General features: G+C 36.9%; 1 protein-coding gene across 2 annotated transcripts in view; it reads right to left on the bottom strand.

The window, feature by feature from the left end:
- Positions 1-3,707: 3,707 nt before the first annotated feature.
- The window catches only part of LOC145984896 (dimethylglycine dehydrogenase, mitochondrial-like), an 84,820-nt gene continuing 62,993 nt past the window's right edge, over positions 3,708-25,534 (bottom strand). For both annotated transcript variants that reach the window (XM_083118270.1, XM_083118269.1), the window contains exons 14-18: positions 20,469-20,601; positions 19,720-19,853; positions 17,163-17,294; positions 9,180-9,284; positions 3,708-3,892 (exon numbers count right to left, since the gene is read on the bottom strand). In XM_083118270.1, the coding sequence (XP_082974396.1) occupies positions 3,797-3,892; positions 9,180-9,284; positions 17,163-17,294; positions 19,720-19,853; positions 20,469-20,601 (600 nt within the window). In that variant the 3' untranslated portion in view covers positions 3,708-3,796. The remainder of the gene's footprint in view (positions 3,893-9,179; positions 9,285-17,162; positions 17,295-19,719; positions 19,854-20,468; positions 20,602-25,534) is intronic.

Here is a 25,534-nt window from a genome sequence, read left to right on the forward strand (position 1 = left end):
TGATTAAATTAAAGGACACTTACAAGGACACCCATGCCAAGATCGAGATTTGAACCCGGGAACTTCGGTGGCAAGATCAAAAGTCTGTCACTTAACACACTCGGTCACCGAACCAGCATGTTTATGTTGATTTGGCTTCACTTTTCTGCCACTTTTGGCCACTCACGAAAATGAAGATGACAGGACAGTCACAAAGAACACCCATTCCCAGGCCGGTATTTGAACTAGGGACCCGATCAATGCTATATATGTTCAAAGGTGTTTGTCTGTAAAATAGATAAACCTTGTGACCAACAGGTCTTATGCCAAAGCCTGCCAACCAGATTTCAGTTAGATGGCACCTAGTGAACTCATAGAATTCCATCACTGCTGCTGTATACAGCTTGATAGATTAGATTGCAGAATGAATACTAGTTATTCTCTTTATCTGCTATTTTATCTACTAGTTATATCCTGTGTGTTATATTTTGTGCTAACAAAATATAACACACAGGATTTTCCTGAAGTTACTTGGATTCTTGCTGTAACACGGTTATGCCTGGTTTCCATATTAAACACACGATAGTGCCTGACCAAGGCAGTTTTTTTTTTTTTTTTTTTTTTTAATAATTAAAAGTACTTTACATGTTAAATGTTTCCACCCTATATCTCATGGATTCTTGTTATTCGAATGACAAAAAAATCTGTAGGATCTCTCCTGATAAGGTTTTACCCTACTGTTTGGTAGGAGACGATGTGGAAGTTCCACCTAGGACAATGGGCCTGCCTCTGCGTTGGTGGCCCTATACTATGGTGCGATAGTACATGACGTTTTCCGAGCTGTACGAGTTTGACAGCTCTGGAATATTGCTGGGTCGGGAAGGTCGTATGTTTGCTCAGCATCCACTGTTGTTATGCTGGGGTGAACTTGACAAGCTTGCCGCAGTACAATTACAGTAATGACAGTAATCCCTGAAATTTTCCATGTCACTTCAGGAAATGTAGGTATGTAATGAAGTAAGTCCTCATAACCAGTATGTACAGTACTGTGCAAATTAATGCGGACAAAGAGAAAAATATACATTTTTTTTAGTTTTTACACTCTTTATGTGAGATAATCAAATAAATACGTAACAGATTTATACAAGTAGTATCAGCTAACTTTTTGATGCGTACTTGAGAATGTTTACAACAATTGCAAGGTTTGAAGCATTGTTGTTGGTGTTTCATTGTTGTCGTTGTGCAATGCCAATATTATTAACCAACAGACTTCTGTGAGAGCTTGGCTGTAGTAAACACGCTTTTGTTGGGCTCCGTGTTCCTACGAGTTTTCATTATGGATATAACACCCAGAAAACGTTCTAGAATTATTACACTGAGTGAGAACACATCCATGACTGTGCGGCAAATCGCTGAAGTGGCTGGTGTTGGGAAATCAGCGGTGTCAAAAATTATCAGAAACTACAGGGCAACTGGTAGTTTTTCTACAAAGTGAAAAGGAAAGTGTGGTAGAAAATGCAAAACAACACCTAGAAGTGACACGTTACTGCTAAGAAACAGTAAAATTCACCCATACAAAACAAGTGTGGACCTGCAACGTGATTTGCTTTCTGCTGGGATCAGTATTGATGCATCAACTGTTCGACGTCGCTTACTTGAAGTTGGAAGAAAATCCAGGAAACCGGTTAAAAAGCAATTGTTGACAGCTAAAATGAAGACGAAACGCCTAAAATGGGCTAAGAAATACCAGAAATGGACAGTCGCTGATTGGAGGAAGGTAATATTCTCAGATGAGGCTCACTTTGAAGTGCATGGCTACAAAGCATCTGTTGTGCGACGAAGTCCAGGTGAACCTTTACGACCTGAACATTGCATTCAGACAGTCAAACACCCACCCAAGCAAATGTTTTGGGGATTCTTTACTTGCAGTGGACCTGGAGGGCTCGTACCAGTGGATGGAATGATGAATTCCGCAAAATACATTGACATATTGAGGCGCAGAATTGTCCCACTCATTCAAAATCCCACTAACGACGGACAAGAAATTTTTCAGCATGACCTTGCTCCTTGTCACACATCAAACTCTGTACGTAAATTTGCTTCTGACAACAATTTAACGATTCTAGATTGGCCAGGGAATTCACCGGATATGAACCCCATAGAAAACTTATGGGGTATTGTGAAGAAACGTGTTGCAAAAATGGACTGTTCAACGAAGCAAAAGGTCATTACCAATGTGATTCATGTGTGGTTTCATGACAGTGATATCAAAGTTATGTGTTCAAATTTGGTTCAATCAATGCCAAACCGCATCAAGCAGCTAATAGCAGCCAAAGGAGGACATATTTCATATTAGTGTAAGTGTACGTTATGTACATCTCCAAGAAAGAGTAAAAAATGGAAAAAATATATATTTTTTCTCTTTGTCCGCATTAATTTGCACAGTACTGTAGGTATTCAAATAGTAGGTATGTAATGTTAGACCATTAATGGTTCTTTCTTTTGGGTTTGCGAAGTAATTCCTTAAGCTTGTAGGTTAGGTTGAGTGATAAGTATTTCAAGTGCTTTATGCAATTTTCATTACCTTAGATTTGTGTATGACAGTATTTGCACACTCTAAAGGAAGAATGGTGTATTATATTCAACACTTTTACTTATGTCAACCAGTGCCTACAATTTGGAAAGAAATATTTAACATTAAATAGACGAATTGCAGAAGGTTGTTCGGGATATATCCAAACAACTTTCAAGGTGTACTGACTTCAGCCAAGCTGCCACCACTGGTTGCATTCTATCAGACCACCAGCATTGTGAACGTACTGGAGTTTCCATTGTAGCAAACTTTGTTCAAGAATGGGCATAAAATTTCCTATCCCATTCCTCTCTGCAGGGTTCACAAAGACCGTGGAGGGTGCCTGGATGGCGATTTTTCAGACATCGTTTCAAGAGTCTGAATGCACTGGCCACCTTCTGCATATTTGATTATCTTTGATTTTAAGCAGCAACCTATAGATTTAATATCCCCCCAAGGAAGGAAGTTACTGGTCTCCTAATGGGTGTCTCTCCAGGTGTCAATCAAAATTCTCAGGGTGGACCAAAACTAGAACTGTTGGCCTGCAGTTAGTAGAGGGATCTACAAGGCCTAGGAGAAGAAAACCCTGAAAACAAATCACCTAAAATGAAAATATATAAAACGTAAGAGACCAGTAATTATGTACAGCTCTGAAGTGTGGACTCTCTCCAAGGAAGATTAAAAGCACCTGAGAGTTCTCGAAAGAATAATTATCTGGAAAATCTATGGACCCGTAAGGACGAATGATGAATGGAGAATCAGAAATAACAAAGAAATAGATGGAATACTCGATGGACAAGATATAGTTAGATTCATAAAATCACAAAGAATGAGATGGATGGGGCACGTTGAAAGAGTGGAAGAGGAAAGATTGCCGAAGAAAATAATGAAAGAAAGAATGGATTCAAAGAGGAGAAGAGGGAGACCAAAATCAAGATGGGGGATGAATTCATCCAGGACCTGAAGAAGATGGAAATATGAGAATGGGAGAGAAGAATACAGAATAGAGAAGACTGGAGGCACGTCGTGGAAGAGGCCAAGGCCCACCAGGGGCTGTAGAGCTGGATGTTAAGGTAACAAGGAAGGAACAAGGACAATTTAATAATTCAGTTTTATTAGTAGTAGTATTAAATGTTTATATCTACAGTAATTACACGTAAAAAATATACAAAGTACATATTCTTAAAGCTCCCACATCGATGCTGAATATGGATGGAGAAGTAATCAATGTGTTGACTGTCTCCTTCAGATAGCTTTTGCCTTGGTCTGACGCAATGGTTGAGCCTTTACAATTGGCTTCAGCAGCACTTCTGCAGGACAAAGTTTGCCCATCAACTCAACCTGCAACAAACATAGAAAGTGAAATGCATATTGCAATTGCAACATTAAACTATTCAAGGAAGTTTATGTAGAAATTTCAGCAAAAAAATGCAGGCTTGAGCCCAGGTCTCTGGCATAGTGTGCCTTTGCTCTACCAACTGAGCTATCAAAACTGAATCCTGGTCAAACCATATTTTTCACTGAAATTTCTACATAGTACATCTGTCTGTGCCATATTGTAGGTCAAGGAAATTTCTTTCTAAGTTCACTTTAATGCTATTGGGCCCACAGTTTAAGTGAAATACTTCATAATTATTGATGATCTTTGTAACTGCTGACTTTTTTTTGTGCTGAATACTTTATTAAATTTCAAATTGTTAAGACTGGCAATGAATGTTTTTCACATAATTTGGGGAGAAAATGTTCTTAATATAATACATATATAAAAATACCATATTTACTATAGAACATGGTGCCTTCTAAATAACTGCACAACATGATGAGGAAGTGCGTATTACTCACTATTGAATACAAAATAAATACGTAAAATAGTATTAAAACTTTTCAAACTTACATGAGTGAGTATATGTTAATCCGGACGACGTTTCAGTGGTAATACTTCCTTCCTTCTTCAGGTCTAACTAGAATTCTAGACACTGGACATGGTGTCACGTGAAATAGTGTAAAATAGGAATATGGTTAAATGGATCTGTAAAAAACACTTAAAAATCCTGGTTATTAAAATCGTAAAAATCCCTATCCAGGTGAAACACTCTAAAAAAATACTATAATCCAAAACTAAAAGATTAAAAACCAGGTGCCTACATGGCAGCCGAGGAACTCCCATCCAGCAGTAAAGTGAAGCGCATGGGTAATGGTCTACATGCGCAGAGTTGGAGATTACCTCCTCCCCCACGGGACTGATTCCCCTCAACCGCAACGTCACCAATCCAATGAGAATTTGCTTTCTTCCCCTACAACTCTCAAAACTTCGGCGGTGACATGAAAACCCAACTTAGCGTAATTTTTACCGGCATTATCCCATTTTCTAAGGAAATGTATCCACCCCTCTTCCAAATTACCATCATCCCTATTGAGGTTATTGCTACTTCCTGTGCATATATATGCTGCTTCATATATGTTCCAGTCCAATTTATTACTACTTTTTCTAATAACTTCCCTTTTTATAATTTTATGCTTGCTTTCAATAATGTGTTTTGCGAGGCCGGTTTTCGGAACCCCTTCTCTGATATCTTTATCATGCTCACCCCATCGGATTCGCATGCTCCTTCCCGTTTGTCCTACATATTCCTGTGCTATGCACAGGGGAGCACTTTACTTTTTTTTTTTTAATGGGATAATGCCGGTAAAAATTTCGCTAAGTTGGGTTTTCATGTCACCGCCGAAGTTTTTGAGAGTTGTAGGGGAAGAAAGCAAATTCTCATTGGATTGGTGACGTTGCGGTTGAGGGGAATCAGTCCCGTGGGGGAGGAGGTCATCTCCAACTCTGCGCATGTAGACCATTACCCCCGCGCTTCACATTACTGCTGGATGGGAGTTCTTCGGCTGCTATGTAGGCACCTGGTTTTTAATCTTTTAGTTTTGGATTATAGTATTTTTTTAGAATGTATCACCTGGATAGGGATTTTTACGATTTTAGTAACCAGGATTTTTAAGTGTTTTTTTACCGATTTCTTTAACCATATTCCTATTTAACACTATTTCACGTGACACCATGTCCGGTGTCTAGAATTTTAGTTAGACCTGAAGAAGGAGGAAGTATTACCTCTGAAACGTCATCCGGATTAACATATACTCACTCACGTAAGTTTGAAAAGTTTTAATACTATTTTACGTATTTATTTTGTATTAAATAGCTGCAGATCTAGATTTTGAGGGAAGAAACTTAATTGTTTGCTTTTTTAAAGTTGATTCCACTAGCAGTTTTATACTATCACTGCATGGTCTGGCAAATCTTTTTGGCCCAAATCCATTAATTTTTACTTGTAAATATTTTCCTAATTTTTAATGCTTCAAACTTAATTAATATGTGCCCTTGAAATTTAATGCTGATAAATAATTTTATGACATAATTGTAAAGAGTAGTAGTTTGACTTGGTCTAGGCTTGTTGACAAATATAAAATTAGGTTAGAATTAGTTGTCAAACACTTGGATTTAATGACGTTGTGGAGTTTTCTCTGGTCAACATCATGAAATTATGTTTGATAAGTCCTGGCTTTCATTGACATGTTGCATTTTGAATACCGAAAAATCCCAATTAATACTAACTGCAAAAACTAAGGTTATATTATTATACTCAAGAAAATTATAACTTATATACCGTATTTACGTGTGTATAGTGCACGTGCATGTATAATGCGCACTCTGGTTTTGGATGGGTAAAAGTGACAAAAAATTATACCTTGTATATATAATGCGCAGTACAATCCAGTTTCAAGGAATGACTTTCTTAGTTGTAGGTTGTAAATCTGTTGCTATGCTGATCAAGAGTGAATGACGTCATACCGATTCAATTGCTCATTCCTCCTTTTTCAAAATATATACTTTTTGTTTCCGTGACTAATGTAACATTTATACGAGGCACATTCAGGACCTTCCAAATAGCAGTTAGCAGCACAAGATTTCTTCCATTAAGGAATTTACACACTCCATGTATGTCATATTATTTGGCCAGTAATACATTTTAATTTTATTATTTTTTCCTTATGTTTTCTTTCATCCAAAGTACCATAAAAATCAGAATGTTCCTTCATTTTTTGATGAACTTATTTCAACCGCATTTCACATTAGTGTCGTTATCTTGTATGGAATACTGTTTCCATATGCAGAAACTGCAGGATTCAAGCTTTACAATGATATATAACAAGATAGGGTTCCATAATCTAGAAAAATCAATGCAAGTGTCCCAAAATCATGGAATGGCCCTGTACGGTTTCATGTTGGCTGTCTGAATTATTTCCATGCATAATATGCACCACAGTTTCTGGGGGCAAAAATTTTGGAAAAAAGTGTGCATTAAAAATGAATAAATACGGTAATATTATTATATAATTGTGTTTTATATAATATTATAGTATTAGTATTACAGGGTGATTCAAATGTGTCTTGACATTTTCCTTATGTCGCTATTGAATGGTTTTCAGAATGGGATAAAATACATTGTTGTTTTCCAGCAAGATGGTGCACCATCCCCATTTCACCGCAATCTTACAGGACTACCTCTGTGGCAACTTCCCTGAAAGGTGGATCTACCAAGACTTTGGGTGGCTCGATCTCAGACCTGAGTCCCCTAGACTTTTTTTGTCTGGGGTTTCATTAAATCTAGGGATACAAAGTAAAGATCCACACCATAGAGCACTGTCACAGCGAATGTCTGCAGCAACAGGGGAGATCACGCCAGCTATGTTGGAGCATGTGTTCCGATCTAAGCAAGAGAGGTGGATGCTATGTTTAGACTTTCATGGCCAACACATTGAAATGTACTGAGTTTGTCTTCTATTGTAGAGCACTTTTCAGCAGTACTGTTAATTTTGTCGATAAAATGCTTTTTGATTAAACAGTAGACAAATTTTGCTGTTTTCAAATGTCTTCTACTGTGTACTGTAAATTGTACTGAAATCCTATTGTAGATCTACTGTACAGCTACTTCTGTATAGTAGGACTACCGTACTGTGCAGTAAGGTTACTGTACTGAAAAAACAATGTGAATAATAATGCATAATACTTGCCACAATATATTACAAAATCATTATTGACTCTAAGAATAGACAATTTTTTTTCTTGACATCATATTTTCAGTGATTTAAAAGTGCATTGGAAAAACTGTACATGAACTGAATTTTTACCGTTTTTCTAATGAATGCTACTGAAGTCAGATATATGTTAATGAATAAGTTACTACAACTCTTTCTTAAGAAATGGGTTAACCTTAAAGCAGCTAGTAGTGTGAATACATTATCACATCAGTTGATTTTTTTTTTCAGCATGGAATTTCCATGGTTATTATTATATCTGTGTAATGCAATTGCAGAAAAGAGCCATTTTTTGATCAATGTAGTGAACAGTGTTTGCTTGTTTTGGTTTTTTAAGCATTGAGGGGCCAGGTCTTCATTTAAACTAATTCTTTGCTGTTTTTGTGTGAGTATAGGAAGAACAATATGTCAATTTATGTATAAAACAGGATATTTTTTAATCTTCTACAAGTGTGTTAATTGCAATGAAGCTACACACTTAAAAACGTGTTGACGGGTTGGATTTTTTTTGTTGTGTGAATGCATTCGTAAGTATCAAGTTCCACATGCTTTACCATACATTTATTTTAGTTGTTTATACGACTTTTTCATTGCATTTTCAGTTGTGTAGATAAGAAATTTTTAAATACTGATAATTATTGTTTTCATACAGCAATATACTGTACACAATAAAAGATGCTAGTTGTACAATCATGTTACTGAAAACATTAAGAGTACAGTTCAGCAACTTAATATAGAAGAAACAGTTGGACCACCAAAAACAGTAGAAAACATAAGCAGTACAGTTCATCTACTGAAAATAGTAGACACAATTGGACTACTAAAAACAGTAGAAAACATTAGCAGTATGGTTCAGCTACTGAAAACAGTAGAAGACAGTAGCATTACAGTTCAGCTACTGAAAACAGTATGTGTTTCTAAACACTCATTCATCTACTGAAAACAGTAGACAGAATTTTCAGTAGGGATGTCAAGATACTTTTGAATCACCCTGTATATACTTTTATTAACCCTTCGTTGGTATAAGTGTTCACCCTAGGATATAATCATAAGTTTTTGAGTTAATGGTATCTCCGTCTGGTCTTGTGTAGCTGTCTTTTGTAATGTCTGTGGCCAGACGATATCAGCTGTAGATCATAGCACTGCTCTCATTCTGGGTACACACACCATTTAGATGAAGGTCTGAGTTTTGTGAGCCCAAAGCTCACATATATACCAACCACGCAACCATTTTACTGATGCACTGACATGCCTATATCAGCTAATAACATTAGGGTACTGATTAATGTATTCAATCACTAAAATTTACTGATACTGATAGAAAAGTGACTTAAAATTTTGCAATTTAAATAATTTATTCCTAAAATATGAAACTATGTATTTAAACTTATATGACCATAAAGAGGCTTATTTTCTATAATTTACGAAAGGTCAGTAATAAAATTCGAAGTAAAGTACAGGTATCTTATAGAAATATGTGTAAAAATGATCACATTTAACAATAAACATACCATATAGTGTAAGGAAAACATACCTCAACTGTCGTGCCAGTTTCAGCAAGGTATAGCGGAACATACGCAAATGCTATTGGTTTTTGCAATGTGTAACTAAAACAACCAGATGTAGTGTTTCCAACAACCTGTAAGAACAGAGAATAATATACACAGTGCATCTACTAAATTTTAAGACAGTTGGCGCTGTGCAACTGTCAGGTGAGCCAACTACCGGCCAACTACGGAAGCAGTTAGCAATAGGTGTCAAGTCATTGCAGGCAGTGTCTGGTGTATGCGAGTGTGGTAATGTCTGTGCCTTGTGCGATTGAACAGAGTTGTGTCAAAGTTGCCCGTCATGAATGCTAGTGAGGAGCAGAAAGGCCGAAGAGTTGCAGCCTGTGAAGACTTGATTTCCACAGCTGATAGTGACCCTGATTTCTTCAAAAAAAAATTGTAATGGGTGATGAAACTTGCTGCTACAAGTACAACCTTGCCACAAAACGTCAATCGGCTGCATGGGTTGGGGAAAATTCACCACGACCGAAGAAAGTTTGACTTGAAAAATCTCGTGTGAAGACGATGCTAGTATTTTTCTTTGACTTGAAGGGTGTTATCCATGAGGAATGTGTCCCGGAAGGTCAAACTGTGAATCAACGGTACCACAAAGGCATAATGGAAAGGCTTCTTCAAAGGATTCGGCATGTCCGACCGGCTATGGCTGCCTCCAATGACTGGTTCCTGCTGCACGACAATGCCCTCGTGCACAACGCCACTACTGTCAGACAGTTTTTGGCCAAAAAAATGTGACTGTTTGACCACCCCCTTATTCACCGGACTTAGCACCTGCGGACTATTTTCTGTTCCAGAAATGAAAATCCCCATTGAAATGTTATGTTTTCGACTCTGTTTGTGACATTCAGAAGAGCATGATGCGTGTTTTACACTCGATTCCCGAAGGTGACTTCTACCACGGCATCCAGAGACTGTACGACCATGCAAACATGTGTGTGTACTTAGAAGGGATGTATACTGAAGAATAAACAATAAAAGTTTTGATTGCTTTCCTGTAAGTATGTTTTTCATTCCAGTCCTAAAACTTAGTAGTTTTAGTCTCTATCATATTGAAAAAGTAAACATTAAAATATTTGAGTGATAAGCAGTATTTTTACTAGGACGGAGCCAGTACCCATACCAGTGCCCTCTAACCAATTCCCACTGATACTGATGCTTGAGCATTGTAACAATTAGAAGTTGTTCAGACAGGGTGTACATAATAAGTATAGCAGTTTCAACATTTATTTCTCGTAGCGATGGGTATGCATTGGATGAAAGAAGAACTGAAAAATTTGTTTAAAAATATCTCATTGCCGTGGGCGACGACACTCACTGTCGAGAAATGGTGACTCCCCAGCATCTACCATGGCCATCACATTCTCCTGACTGCAACCCATGTGATTTCTGAAAGACTATGTTTACGTGCCACCAGTACCGACCGATCTGCCTGAATTGAGAAACCAGATTGTTTCAGCCATTTAGTCCATCACACCAGATATGCTGATACAAGTGTGGCAGGAAATGGAATTCTGACTGGTGTATGCTGTGTTACCAAGAGATCACACATTGAACACTTGTAAGCTGCTCAAACTTGGACAGTTCTTCTTTCATCGAATGTAACATTTGTTCTCATACCCTGCTGCTAGTAAATTTTTTTTAAAAAATGAAACTGATATATTATTTTATGTGCACCCTGTTTATATGGTGCAATATCCTTCTGAGAACCAGGCAGTGGCGGCTGCATAATACGTGCTACCGTGCTATAGCACATTACTCAATTTACTAAAATGAAAAGAAAGAAAGGGACACATTTCATAGATTGAAGAAGTTCAATAAAACATTGAAGTGAAATAAAATTTCTCATGTTAAGAGGCTTAAAATTTGCAGTGCGCTGTGTGTTTTCCACATGATGTTAAAATGTATACTAGGCTATTGGCTTCATAGCACGTTTTCGCCACCTCCCGGTGCCTAAATACTCCCCCATCGTGCTCCTCAGTTCTTACGGGGAAGGTAGGGTCTCAGCTCAGGAAAACCGTCTGCTACCGTGCTATACAGATCATCAGCACCTTTAAGTGTTGCCATCTCAATATAAGACAAAAGTTCACAGATTACAGATTCAGACACAATTTTTTTTTTGCGCGCTTCATTGTCAGTCACGCATGTGAAGCGGTTATTGTCAAGGATGAGTTGTGTTTTGTTGTTCCAAGCAGTGGCGTATGCAAGTTTGTGGCCAGGGACTCGATGGGGCTACATCTCATCTCGAAATTTTGAGTTTCGGATGAAAACATGAAGGTTTAAAGCGGTGATTGCAATTTTTTTTATAGTTTATTTTGCCCGTACCTAAAAAGCAGCTATATGATCCGACTTTTACAATTATAGTCCCCTCGGGGGAAATCCTTTTTATGCTAGCAGTTTAAAGTGAGAGTGTGTATGTATGTGTGTGTGTGTGGGGGGGGGGGGTCATTTTAAATGCAAGAAACATCTATATGCAACATGCATCTTTGAAAAGTCACGAGCCACCGCTGGAGCTAGGTCAGCTCATTAAGTCCCATAACTACTGTGTGCTGGCTTTAGAGAGTAGATTTCATTATTTTCAAGTACCTCTCCAATTATTCTCATGATGCTGCTTCAACACCGAAATTGTGAAGGCTTCCACTGGGACCACTCACAAGAGCACTGAGCATTTCACTTGCAGGAGACCACATCAATTTACTAGAGTATTGCTCTGCAACATTGAATTACGTTGGAATATTAAAATTATCTGTCCTTTAACCATGAAATCCATTTTACATATAATATTGATGCAAAATAATTTCCTGAATAATTATCCTCCGCCTCAAAAATGTTGCAAAGCATTCCATGATAAACACAAATTCCAGCAAAGTATTGGCCTGTATCAGTGATTAAAAAAAAAGGTATCACATTCAGCTAATTTCATGTGTATGTCTTCTTCCCCCTCTCTTTTTCCTATCTCTCTTTTCCACCAAATTTGGTTAAAGCATGTCCAACATCCTGTGCAGACCTACATACTACACCACACTACAACAACTTTCCTGACACAAGTAATGAAATTCAAACGTAACATGATATTGAATGAACATACATGGGTCAGTCAAATATAAACTGATTTTTTTTCCGTACAGCTACACAAGCAAACGTATCTACTTAAGACCAATCGGGGATCAATGTGGTTGTGTCTGACACTTGACCTATATCATCTTCGATTCAGCCAGTAGTGAGTGAGTGCAATGAGTAAGAAAGCAGTGTCAGTCTAAGTTGCACAATGTATTATTTTTAAATTATTTCTCCAAAGAGGGTGTAAAGCCAAGTCAAATTTTGCCAAAGATTAAAACAGCAATTTGGTGGTGATGCATTATCAAAATCCCAAGTGATTGTGTGGCATAACAAGTTTGTGAGTGAATGTGAACACTGAAGAATGCGGCCCAAAATAAGCCTAATGGCAGACCACATTCAAGCAGTTCGGCAGCTGAATCAACAAGACTGATGCATAACATTGGATGACAGTGAATGATGATTATTATTGTTTGCTTTTTGACCAAGCTAAGGCAGCCTACAAGTCCAAAAGACTCTTAGGCTGGCTTACATCCATAGTGTAATTCTTCTGCATGGCAGCGCGAGACCACATACCCTAGCTTTAACTCAAGAAAAGGGTGTCCCTGATGGAGCAGTGGTAGTGTCGTCCCTTGTAATCAAGGGGTCCTGGGGTGGTTTGGATCCCACTTTAAACTGTAGGTCCAATCCCGATTAGCCTTGTTGTGCATAAAGTGGACTTAAATCACCAACTCAATCATTCAGTCAATCAATTAACTGAAGAAAAATTTCCAAAATGCACTGAACTGTGATGAAACATCCTCCATATATCCCTGACCTCTCATCCTGAGATCATCGTTTGCTTCGACCACTTACGGAGGCATTGGAAGGTTAATGTTTCAAGAACGATGAGGAGCTGGAGGAGCTCTCTTGTAATCAGCTTTGGCACCAACAACCATCTTTCTACATTACTAACTAACTAACTAACTCTCTAGCCTTCTTAAACCCGAAGGTTCATGGCTGCAGCAACACAGGCCTTCCATCTCTCCCTATCTTGAGCAAGATCTATATACTCTTTTCCATCCCTACCGATTTCCCTTAGGTCCATCTCGACGTTGTCCCTCCATCTTCGTCTTGGCCTTCCTACTGGTCTCTTACCATCAGGTTTCCCAACAAGAATCCTGTAAACTCCTCTTTCCTCTCCCATTCGTGCCACATGGCCTGCCCACCTAAGTCTTCTTGATTTAATTATTCTAATAATGTCTGGACATGAATACAAATTATGTAGTTCTAAATTATGTAACCTTCTCCACTCACCTGTCTCCTCATCCCTTTTAGGTCCAAATATTTTCCTAAGGATCCTATTTTCAAATACTCTCAATTTATGTTCCTCTTTCAATGTAAGGGACCAAGTTTCACACCCATATAATACTACAGGCAAAATTACGGTTTTGTATATTTTAACTTTTAGTTTCTTAGATATTAAACGAGAAGACAAAAGTTTATGAAGAGAGAAGTAACATGCATTTCCTGAATTAAGCCTACTTTTTATTTCCTCTTTAATATAATTTTCATTTGTTAATATTACTCCTAAGTATTTGAATTTGGAAACTGTTTCAAACGATTTGTTATCAATAATTAGATTTTGATTATTACCTAACACTTGGTTTCGGCCTGTAAGCATATATTTAGTTTTCTCTTTGTTAACTTCCAAACCTATCTCTTTAGCAGTTTTGAAAAATATTTTAGCATTATTCTTAATTGTATTCACATCATCCCCCAGTAAGTCTACATCATCTGCATATGCTAACAACTGAGTCACACCATTTAATTTTAGTCCTTCTTTAGTTTCGTTTACCTTCCTAACAGCATATTCTAAGGCAAAATTAAAGAGCAATGGAGATAATGCATCTCCTTGTTTTAACCCATCATGAATTGTAAATTTGTCAGACATATTAATACCCACACGAATTTTACTTTCTGTTTCACTGGTGCATATTTTTATCATACTAACAAGCTTCTTAGGTATTCCAAACTCTACTAATATATTATATAATTTATGTCTTTTGACCGAATCATATGCTTTTTTGAAATCAATGAATAGCTGATGGACAATTTGATTATATTCCCACTTTTTTTCAAGTGTCTGTCTGATGTGAAAAATTTGATCTGTAGTTGATCTGTTGTGTTTAAATCCACATTGATAATCACCTATAATTTCATTAGCATATGGGGTTAGTCTTGTTAAAAGAATGTTAGATAATATTTTATATGTTGTTGAGAGTAGAGAAATTCCACGATAATTATTGCAGTTCATTTTATCACCTTTTTTAAACACAGGAACAATTATGGATTCTTTCCACTGTTGAGGGATTTCTTCTTTATTCCATATTAAACAAATTAATTTATGAATTTGACATATTAATGAATTTCCACCATATTTAATTAACTCAGCTGGTATTAAATCAATGCCAGGTGCTTTGTTATTCTTTAGCCTTTTAATAGCATCTTTAACTTCAGTCAAGTTAGGTTCTGGAACTAAAGGTTCTGCTGTGTGTACTTCATTCACTTCTGATTTATCTCCTACATGGACATTTAAAAGGTCATTAAAGTAGTTCTTCCATCTATTTAGAATATCACTTGGGTCAGCTAGAAAATCACCGTCTTTATCTTTTATCAAGTTTACTTTAGGTTGCCACCCCTTTCTAAACTCATTTACACCTTTATATAAATCTCTGATATTTTTATTTTTGCTGTTTGTTTCAATTTCGTTAATTTTGCTTTTCAAGTAATCTCTTTATTTACTTCTAAACGTGCAGTTAACTTCTCACTTTATTCTATTATAATTGCTTAGATTTGTATCATCAGAGTTATTTAACCACCTAAGTCTAGCCTGATTTCTTATTTCTATTAGGTTATGACATTCATTATCAAACCATGGCTTACTTTTTCTCAGTTTATGGTATCCTATACTTTCTTTAGCTGCTGATTCTATTGCATTACGTATGTGCTCCCAATTCTTATTTACGTCTGTTTCATTTATATTTTCATCATCATTTAAATCCTGCAAAACATCAAATCTATTGGACAGTTTAATTTGGTAATCTTTCTTAATTCTTTCATCAGTAAACTTTCCTGTATCAAATTTTAGAACTTTTAGATTTTGTTGCTTATGATTTATCACTGAGAGTCTTTCTCTTAATTTAGCAATTACTAAATAATGGTCACTGGCACAGTCAGCACCTCTATGTGTACGAACGTCAATTATACTAGTATGCCTTCTCTTATCAATGAGAATATGATCTATCTGATTATGAGTTTTACCATCTGGAGAACACCAGGTATATTTATGGATATCTTTATATTTAAAAGTGGTACTTTTCACAATTAAATTCTTTGAGGTTGCAAAAGTAATCAATCTTATACCATTATCATTACTTAATTCATGAAGACTTTCTTTACCAATCGTGGGTTTAAATGTCTCTTCTTTGCCAATCTGTGCATTACAGTCACCTAACAGAATTTTCATATCATACTGAGAAAATTTATCAAAGACCTGTTCTAACTCTGTATAAAAATCATCTTTAGTATTACCATCTTTATCTTCCGTTGGTGCATGTATGTTTATTAAAATAATTTTACACCACCTACCCTGTAAAACTGCATATGATATCCTATCATTAATAAATTCTACTGTTTTAAGAGCTGAGATAATTCTATTATTTATGAAAAAGCCTGTTCCAAAATTATGATTTTCAGTACCACCATAGAAAAAAGTATAATTTTTAGTTTTACAATTCCCTTCTCCTGGCCACCTAACTTCCTGAACAGCTACTACATCTAATTTATACTTGACTATCTCATTAACTGTACACTGAAATGCCCCAGATCGGTAAAGGCTCAGAACATTCCAGGTGCCTAATTTAATATCCTTATTCCTAACATAGATCTTATGCTTAGTCCAGGGACCTCCCAAAGTAGTCCCCACCCGGAGATCCGAACGGGGGACTATTTTACCTCCGGAATATTTTACCTTGGGAACATCCATGGCCTTATATTGCTGATTCTTGACATGGCTTTTTACAGTGCAGAGTTGTCAGCTCTACGCCTAACCCCCAATATGAATGGAGGAACTACTACACAAGACAAACACAAACACATTAGACAGCACAACTAATACACAAGACACACACAAACACATCACAACTATAACACAATATAAACACAAACACACCACAACTACTACACAAGACAAACACAAACAGATTAGACAGCATAACTACTATGCAAAACAAACATACTAGACTGCACAACTACTACACAAACATACTAGACAGCACAACTACAACACAAGACACATACATACACACCACCAATACTACACAAGACAAATAGAAACACATTAGACAGCATAACTACTACACAAGATAAACACAAACACACTAGACACCACAACTACTACACAAGACAAACCCAAACACACTACACAGCACAACTACTGCACAATACACCCAAACACATAACAACCTCTACACAAGAAAAAACAAAATTATGTAAGTAAAATATCTAATATGCAATCTTTCTACATTACAGGCATTAAAAATTAGCAATCTGCCGGTGGCAAAAGTGCCTTGATTGTAGTGGAATATGTACAGGAAAATGATCGATTTGTACTTTTGCAATATGTTCATGTAGTAAAAAGTTTGAGCAAAATTCTTGTTTATATTTGACTGGCCCTAGTAAAATGTTGCATACAGATATAAGCTGGGGACATTATAGCAAGACCAGACATTTATTTGGTAGGTCAGAGATAGAGCGTTAAGCATGGAACGCCAAAGACTCTAGTTCAATTCCTGGTTGAGCCACAGTTTTCACATAACTTTTCAATGAGTTGTATTAAATATCAATTAAAGATTTACCTTTCCACAACACCACACAGTCTCATCACCTTTAGGATCAACATTTTCACTGTCTATGACCACCGTCACTAGTTTACGCTGCAGTCCTTCTCGTAGCTCCTGTTCGAGGGCTTCTTTTCCTAAGAAATTTTGCTGTAAAAGAAGAAAAATAATTATTATTTTAGACAATAAGAACCAGATATGCTGATTATTAAAAATGAATTATTGCTGGGTTCACATCTTGGTCAGTTCCTCCTACCCGCTTCCCTGCAGAAAATTCACATTATTTATTTCAAATTTGAAAACATTTTGATAGCTGATAACAGAAATACATTGCAGTTATTTAGTACACCAGTAGAATACCTAGGGGGAAAATAAGTTAACTTGAAAAATGTATGTAAAATGCAGGAACCATGTCAGAACTTCATGTTTTCTTATACTACTTAATGTATGAGTTTTCAAAATTCCAAAATGAGATTTTTATGTGAGAAGCCACACAATATAAACTTCATGGCTAAAAATTTTTCCCTAATTTTCTAAGGTATTTTTTGAATGATGTATATAAAAGTTAATAATCATCTTGCTTTCCAGTACATTAACAATATGAAATGTGAAAAAATTAAGAAATAGAAGAAGCTTCCTGAGCATATAATAATAATGATCATGGAACGGATCTTCAAATGATGCTAAAATCATTCTTATTTGTATTATCATGGTGAAATCTGGTATGCAACTGCACACAGTCTCATCATCTTTAGGATGAACATTTTCACTGTCTATGACCCCAGTCACTAGTTTACACTGCAGTCCTTCTCGTAACTCTTGTTTTTAATTTTTAACATTTTTATACATTAGCTTTTAGCACATATTTTACATATTGTAGTTATTTTCACATATAATTTCCATATTTTCAAACATTTTCTGATATATATTCCACATGCTTTTACCACATTTTCTTTTTGTGTTAAATGCCAAAAGTTTTCCGTTTATCTGTATTCTGTTCGTTTTGTAGTCTCTATTCATTTTAAATCTTGACAATAGACAATACATCTTGTATTCTAACATTCTTGTCAAGAATAGAGAATGGTATCTTGAACTTTTGTGACGAAAATCATTGCATATTTTAAATATGCCTATTTCATGCAATATTGAATGCAGTTTTAGTCCATTAAATCTGTCTTTAGTAAAAGAAAGTTTGGTAATCCATTATTTTCGTTAATATAAAAACTAGCACATTTTATTTTTGAATTTTGCATTACAATTAATGTCATGTAAGCCTATTTTTTTAATACATTGTTTTGCTAACAGAAAATAAACCATGTTGGTATTTGAGTTTTGCATTACAATTAAAGTCATGCAAATCTAATGCATTTTATTTAGCTAGGCGAGCCACTTGTATAATGAAAATTGTCATTTTCCACAATTGTAAGTCCATCCACATTTAAATTAAAATAACTAAGTATACATTTACATATCAAACAACTTTTTAGTCCACATAAATCCATTTCCTGGTAATAATAAATTGGCATTATAATAATAGTTTATTGTTTTTGGTTTATAATAATAATTATTTAATTGAAGTGGAAGCTCAAGTTTACATTTTTTAGGCCATCAAGTTTAAAAAAATAAATTAGAATACAGGAAAAGTTTGTAACAATTTGATAATGCAGGGAAATGTAAAATGAGAGGTCTACTGTATTATTATGGCCTCCCCGATGGCGCAGTGGTAGCGTTGTCGCTTTGTAATCAAGGGGTACCAGGTTCGGTACCTGGTGGAGGCACATAGTGTTTTGGATCCCACTTTAAACTGTAGGTTCAGTCCCAATTAGCCTTACTGTGCATAAAGTGGACTTAAAACACCAACTCAACAACAACAATAATTCTATTTAACATTGTATCAGAAGCCTGATACTTCCCATAAAAAGAATCTCATGATGAACATGTTTGTGAGTGTCCTTTTATCATTTCATTTTTTTCATTCATCCTCATAGTCCCTAAAGAAGCATAAAAGAAATGGGAAACAAAGAAATATAAAGATATGTGTCATAAGAATAATTTTTCAGTATGATTAGCATATTTGCTTTATTGAGTGCTTTTGTAACAATGTCAGGTATTTCTCAAAAATGCTTCATAAATATCACCAGTGCATGTAATTCAATAAGTAGCCACGGTAGTTCAGTCGTTAGGGCATCTGACTACCATGCGAGAGACCCGGGTTCAATCCCCAGTGGGTGAGAACCGGGCCTTTTTCAACCTGTTCAAGCAGCTCCAGCACCCACCCAGCATAGTATAAAGTGGCTACCTGGAGGAAACTTGGGGCTAAAGGTGGCCAGGGGCGTGGTGTTTATCACATTACCCCCAGCTGGGCCTAGATCAAGAAAAAGTGGGGCCCTAACCCCACACCCCCTAAACGCATTCATGGCATGGTGCAAAGCACAGGGGAGCACTTTACTTTACTTTCTTTTGCATGTAATTCAATTTCATTATCATAGTTAATCTTGTAGTGTACATAACTAATTAAGGGCCTGCCTGACTCCACCACATACTCATATGTTAACTATTTATCTTGTATTCTTACCTTGTCCATTTTCAGAAACGGTTGAAGTCCTGCTTCCAGAGGTGATGTGTCTGTGTTCATTTCAGCTCCCCACATCCTAAATCCCTTCTCCATTCGTAGTACGTTAAGTGAGAAGGTTCCAAAATCACCCACACCTAGAATAGGAAATAATTTTTCTATGCAAAATTTAATTCAGTATCACGAGAAAATATTTCGTGAGCAATCTTAGTCATGTACTACTTCAATTGAATAAATAGTTTTAAAAAATAATAAAAGTTCAAGGGTTCCTACAGTCAAAAGCCACTCATTTATTTTCTTCTATAGCTCAAATGCAAGTCCAAATTTCTTGGGGCTGCATAATACACTTTATTTTATTTCATTTAAACAATGATCTATCAAGCAATTCTCAGCTAGACTTTGCATATACTTGTCAGTACAAACCATCATAGAATTTATCTACTTACTTTGTTTTCTTGTGAGCTTAGTGAAAGGGAATTTTTCATGTGCAAAATTACCATTGGGAAAAGGGATGCAATTATTTTACTTCCCTTTAAAGCTCAGGCTTTCCCAAAATAAAACAAGCTTCAACTCTCCATGACAAATAGTTCTCTTCCTACACTTTTTTGTGTGTATAAATGACAAAAGAAAACAAGTGAAACATCAACAATAGTTTTGGAGAAATGGTATGAATATTACATACAGTTCTGTAGCAGTGGGAAATGTCCCATACAAAATGAATTAACTAACACAGACAACTTTATAAAACTTACCGAATTCCTCTCCTGCTTCAAGAAGCTTTTCGTACAATCCTTTAACATCGGATTGCTTGCAATACAGCTCCCAACCAAGCTCTCCAGTGTATGATATTCTCAATGCTAGCACTTTGATATCTCCTATAGATAGCTGGGAAAATGAACAATAAATCATTTTGTGTAGTAAGCGTTTACTGATTTCCTCCATTTTTAACTCTTCTCTACTCTCTCTCTCTCTCTCTCTCTCTCTCTCTCTCTCTCTCTCTCTCTCTCTCTCTCTCTCTCTCTCTCTCTCTCTCTCTCTCTCTCTCTCTCTCTCTCCCCCCCCCCACCACAGGTGCATGCTTCTAGATATTTATTTAATAGTTGCAATTAACATTCATTGTTGTTCATAGTAAATAAAATTTCATAACCAAGACAGCTTTGTGCATATACAGGGTGTTTCCGAAGCTTTGAATCAAACTGGCAGGGTGGATGGAGACTGACCCAAGTACCAATATGAGATAAGGAACAGTGGCGGCTCGTGGTGAACCAAAGTGGAGGGGCGATAGCTCACAAATTTACTGTACTAGTAATGTGAGTTTATATGATGAATTTCATATAACAGGTAAAGTAATAAGAAATTGATATGTTCATGTTTTTCCAAATATCATATTTTACCCGTTTGCACATATTATAATAAATTAATAATTATTTAACAGTAATGCGAAAAAGAAATAGAATTCTAACAGATTTAGTCGTAGCATTTTTTTACTTAGCAGGGGAAAATTCAGAAGAAGGTATATTAATTTTTACACAACTTGATAAGCACAATAACAAATATTTATGTGCATTGATCATAAAAATTTCTAGTAAAAACTTTACACATAAAAGTTTCCTGTCCAACATGACAAATTGATATGTGAAATAGGGCACCAAAATAAATATCTCACTGCAGAGCATTTGTGTTACCAGAAGGTCTTCAGTAAAAACTTCAAACTTACCAAAAATCATCTTCAGACCTGCTTGTAACTGAAATTTATCCTTCTGTCCTTCAACGTAAAATTTGAGTGTGAACTCATGACCTCCCTTCTTGCACACTTGTTCTACAATCAAATTTTGTTTTTTCATCCAGACTTATGGTAGAAAACTTTGCACCAACAATTCCTCCACACTGTTCATCGCGATAAATGCACAACTACAGCACACAACTACCGGAAAGCTTCACTTTTGCATGGAAAATGAAGAAACAAGTGTCAATAGTATCGTATTCCGATCTGGTCGTTTTATTGCTTCGGGGTTGCCAGACAATTTGCCAAATTTTCAGAAATTTGTAGTTCACATTTTCCTGTAGCAGCTCTTGGTGAGTTTAGATGATGAGTTTCTAATTTATTTAACATCCGGCTTGAAAAGAAATTAGACAACTTTGTCACATTATCGGAATTTTTTCAAAGACGCTAATCAAAACATGTAATTAAATCTACATGATGTACTTCACATCATTGTAATCCAAATGTACTTTCCACTAAACTCTGAAAAAATACAATGCATATATACGATAATTTTGCATGTAACAAGAATCTACAGCCGACTTCCTTGGCTAGCATACCGCATTACAAAACCAGGGCTCCTGGGTTCGAATCTCGGCATCGGTACAGCACCTAGTGTGGAAAACGGCATGCTTCTGCACTCTCTGGCTGGTTCCACTCGAAAATGACCCGCTAGAGCCGCTGGTGTTGACTGCTTATAATGGAAGTAAATGGAGTTTTCGCTCCAACGTCTGATTCTTTTACATGAAGAATTTCTATGAATGTGATAATTGCTATGATATTAGGTACAGTGGTCGTGAAGATATTAACAAACATTCTAGACAGTCGACTACGTCCTGTTATCGTCATACTTTCGTTAATAATACGGGAGAAAAAATACGCGTGGAATGTTCGTGGCAACTAAATTTTTGTGTATGATTTAGGTTCATTATTATTATTAATATCACTGAAGCATTGATATTTACTGTCTCTTTTCTTCCGCTTTAAACTAATCGCGGCGATGATGATAGTGATGATTGCATGAAATGACAAGGGGAACCCCACAAAACTTTGTTAGTGCCATCGACATGAGTGTAAGGCAACTTTCAAACCAATGGGACAAGCAACACAGGATGTTCACACTGTCACACTAGTGACACACACTTCCAGACTGTAAAATACCATTCATTGCACATGAGGGTCCAAACAGTAAACGACACGTTCATATGGCGTATTCGCGTGCTACTTGTTACTTCGGTCGGAAAGCTCCTTAAAGGAAGGGTGCTGAAACTGAAGTGATGTGCTACAGGGGAAGTTCCCAACTAAGTGACAAGCGACATGGTGCCTTCAGTCTATTAGCAAGCGTTGCTTGCGAACAACAGATAGGTGACACGATAAACCGCACATTACAACAACAGATCTAGGCGACACGATAAGCCACACGTGTCGCTTTGTCGCTTCTGTGTCGCTCAAACTGGGCCATTTCCTCAATAGCTTGCAACATGTTGCCGTGGTTTGTTGTTCGCTAGTGTTGCCCACGAGACGAGACTTTGGCCTGTCTCGTCTAGTGAAAATGCTGTGAAATGCTGTCTCGTCTCGAAAATATTCGTTTGTCTCGGGACACATGATCAATCTCGTCTCGTCTCGAATTTTTAAAAGCCTGTCCCATCTCATCCCGTGGGCAACACTATTGTTCACGCATACGCGATGCAATGAGTGTCTTGCTTTAGTGAGACACTTATCGCTTGAGGATTTCACCAACCGAACGCTGGCCTGTGTTTTCCGTCATGCCGCTACGATGTGAAATGTTGCTCTTGATTGGCTCCTTTCCAAGTAACATGTGTCACTTCGGTATGAAAGTTGCCTTGGACCGAATGACCCATGTCGCTTTGGTGTGAAATCCTCGTATCATTTGTCGCGTGTCGCTTTGGTGTAAAATCTCCTTGAGGAAACGGTGCAGTCAGAGCTTTTGTCCCTACGGTTCGAAAGGCTGCATTGATTTCCGACTGCTCGCTTTCAAGCGACATTTGTGGTTTGTCACCTCGGTATGAAATATCTCTCAGGATACTATTTATATTCTAATAATATAGGAAAATAAATTCTAATACACAGTCCAAGACCTGACGTCCGGAATCACATTGCGATGTTTCTTCTTGTGTCACGCATGCTATTCATTTATTAATTTTATTTTACTTTTCTTTCCAAATTAATGCCATTTCGTGACTGCAAATCACTCCACAAATATAACTGTTTCCATCAATTCACTTACCGCCTTTCTAGAGAAACAAATCTACACAATATATTCCAAAAACTAACTAAGCCGCATTACTTTCATAACCAAATCAGCACCTGGGTCGATCGCACTGCCATCTACTTGTCATCGTCTCGGGGAACCAGTTTCTTGGGTCGTTTTCCACACTACGTTATTCAAGGCGCTGTAGCATCGGTATGTGTGTTCTTTGTGAGTGCCCTTCCATCAGTTTCATTATATCATCACTCCTCCTCATCGTCGTGATTACCAAAAAGTAGCAGAAAGTGACGATAAATAAAAATCAAGCAAAAGTCGGTAGTTATTCAGTTACCGATATTTTCTTTCCTCATTGGAAATTGCTTAATTTATTGCTCTACTCTTATGTCATAAGTGAATAAGATTATGGAATACAGAAAGTTTTTTTTTCAACGGTTGGTAATTTTCTATCTTCTGGAAACTGCATTGCTTCTGGCAACTCTTCATTGTTTACAGTTCTCCGGAGAGAGGGCCAGTTTCGCCTAGGGGGTGGGTTTGGGATAACAAACCCTCCATCCTCCCTTGAACAGATCCTGCGGGTGTTATTCCCCAGTTCCCTCGATTCTTACCCCTCACGGCCGCACCTGAGAATGCTCTATGTCTCATAAAGTGGGAGGATGGTGCCCCGCCAGATTTCTTATGTAGTTCCGTATTCCCCCGCACGGTGGTGTGTAAACTTCGCAATTGTCGTGGAAGAATGAATACAGAACCAACTAACCAATGATCTATAAGCAATGGAATATTTGCAATTCAGACAATGTAAAAGCTAATATATAAATGTTAATGTAATGTTTATTAACTTGTGGTTACACACGGAAGTGCGGTGTCCGTATCATCCTTATGAGCGGCCGCCGCTGATAAGGAACCTCGATCTGGAAATGCATCATTAAAAAGTTAAGAGCCTAAACTATTTGGGGCAGCCTATGGCAGTGGAATAAGACAACTGACAGACGTGGCTTGTAGATTTAATACAGACATTACTACATCATAGACTCTACAACAAAAATGTTATATTTGTTGTTGAAAATGGTAGCCCTCAGTGTCGCAGCATCGCAGGAAGCTCTGTGGTATACTCGAAAATACCTGGAGTCATTCTGACTATGTTTGTAGGACTCTGGGGTCTGCCATTTTGAACAACTTATATAACGTTTTCATCACAGAGTGCTATGATACACTGTAGTAATGTCCCATATTAAATCTACAATCCGCATCTTTCAGTTGTCTTATTCCCAAACCCAACCCAAAGTAGTTTTGGCTTATAACTTTTTAATGATGCATGTTCAGATCCTTATCTCATATTGGTACTTGCGTCAGTCTCCATCCACCCTGCCAGTTTGATTAAATGCCATGGAAACACCCTACATAGTCATAATTGCTGAACACAAAAATTTCTTTCAGAAGACATAACTCTTTGCCAACCAAGTTATTCTACATCTATATATACACACACACACATACACACACACATATAATCTCGACACATTTTTTTCTACTCTTGACAATGCAGCTAGCCACCATGAAAATTTGAAGTTTTCCTGTGTTTGGTGAGTGTTTCCTCTCTCCTCTTTCACTTTATACATAGAGTGCCAGAAGGGCGGATACACAAAATGGTGTAGGAGACAGTAAACACTTACCACAAATAAAAGGAGATGTTGATATTTTGCAGCTGATACCACATGATCACAGTAGAGTGACTCTGTTCTTCTACTCTACGGTGATCATGTGGTATCAGCCACGAAATATCAACATTTCCTATTTTTTGTGGGAAGTGTTTACTGTCTCCTACAGGG

The sequence above is a fragment of the Lepisma saccharinum genome, chromosome 3 (assembly GCF_977018435.1).
Source record: "Lepisma saccharinum chromosome 3, izLepSacc3.1, whole genome shotgun sequence".
In the NCBI taxonomy this organism is placed as follows: domain Eukaryota; kingdom Metazoa; phylum Arthropoda; class Insecta; order Zygentoma; family Lepismatidae; genus Lepisma; species Lepisma saccharinum.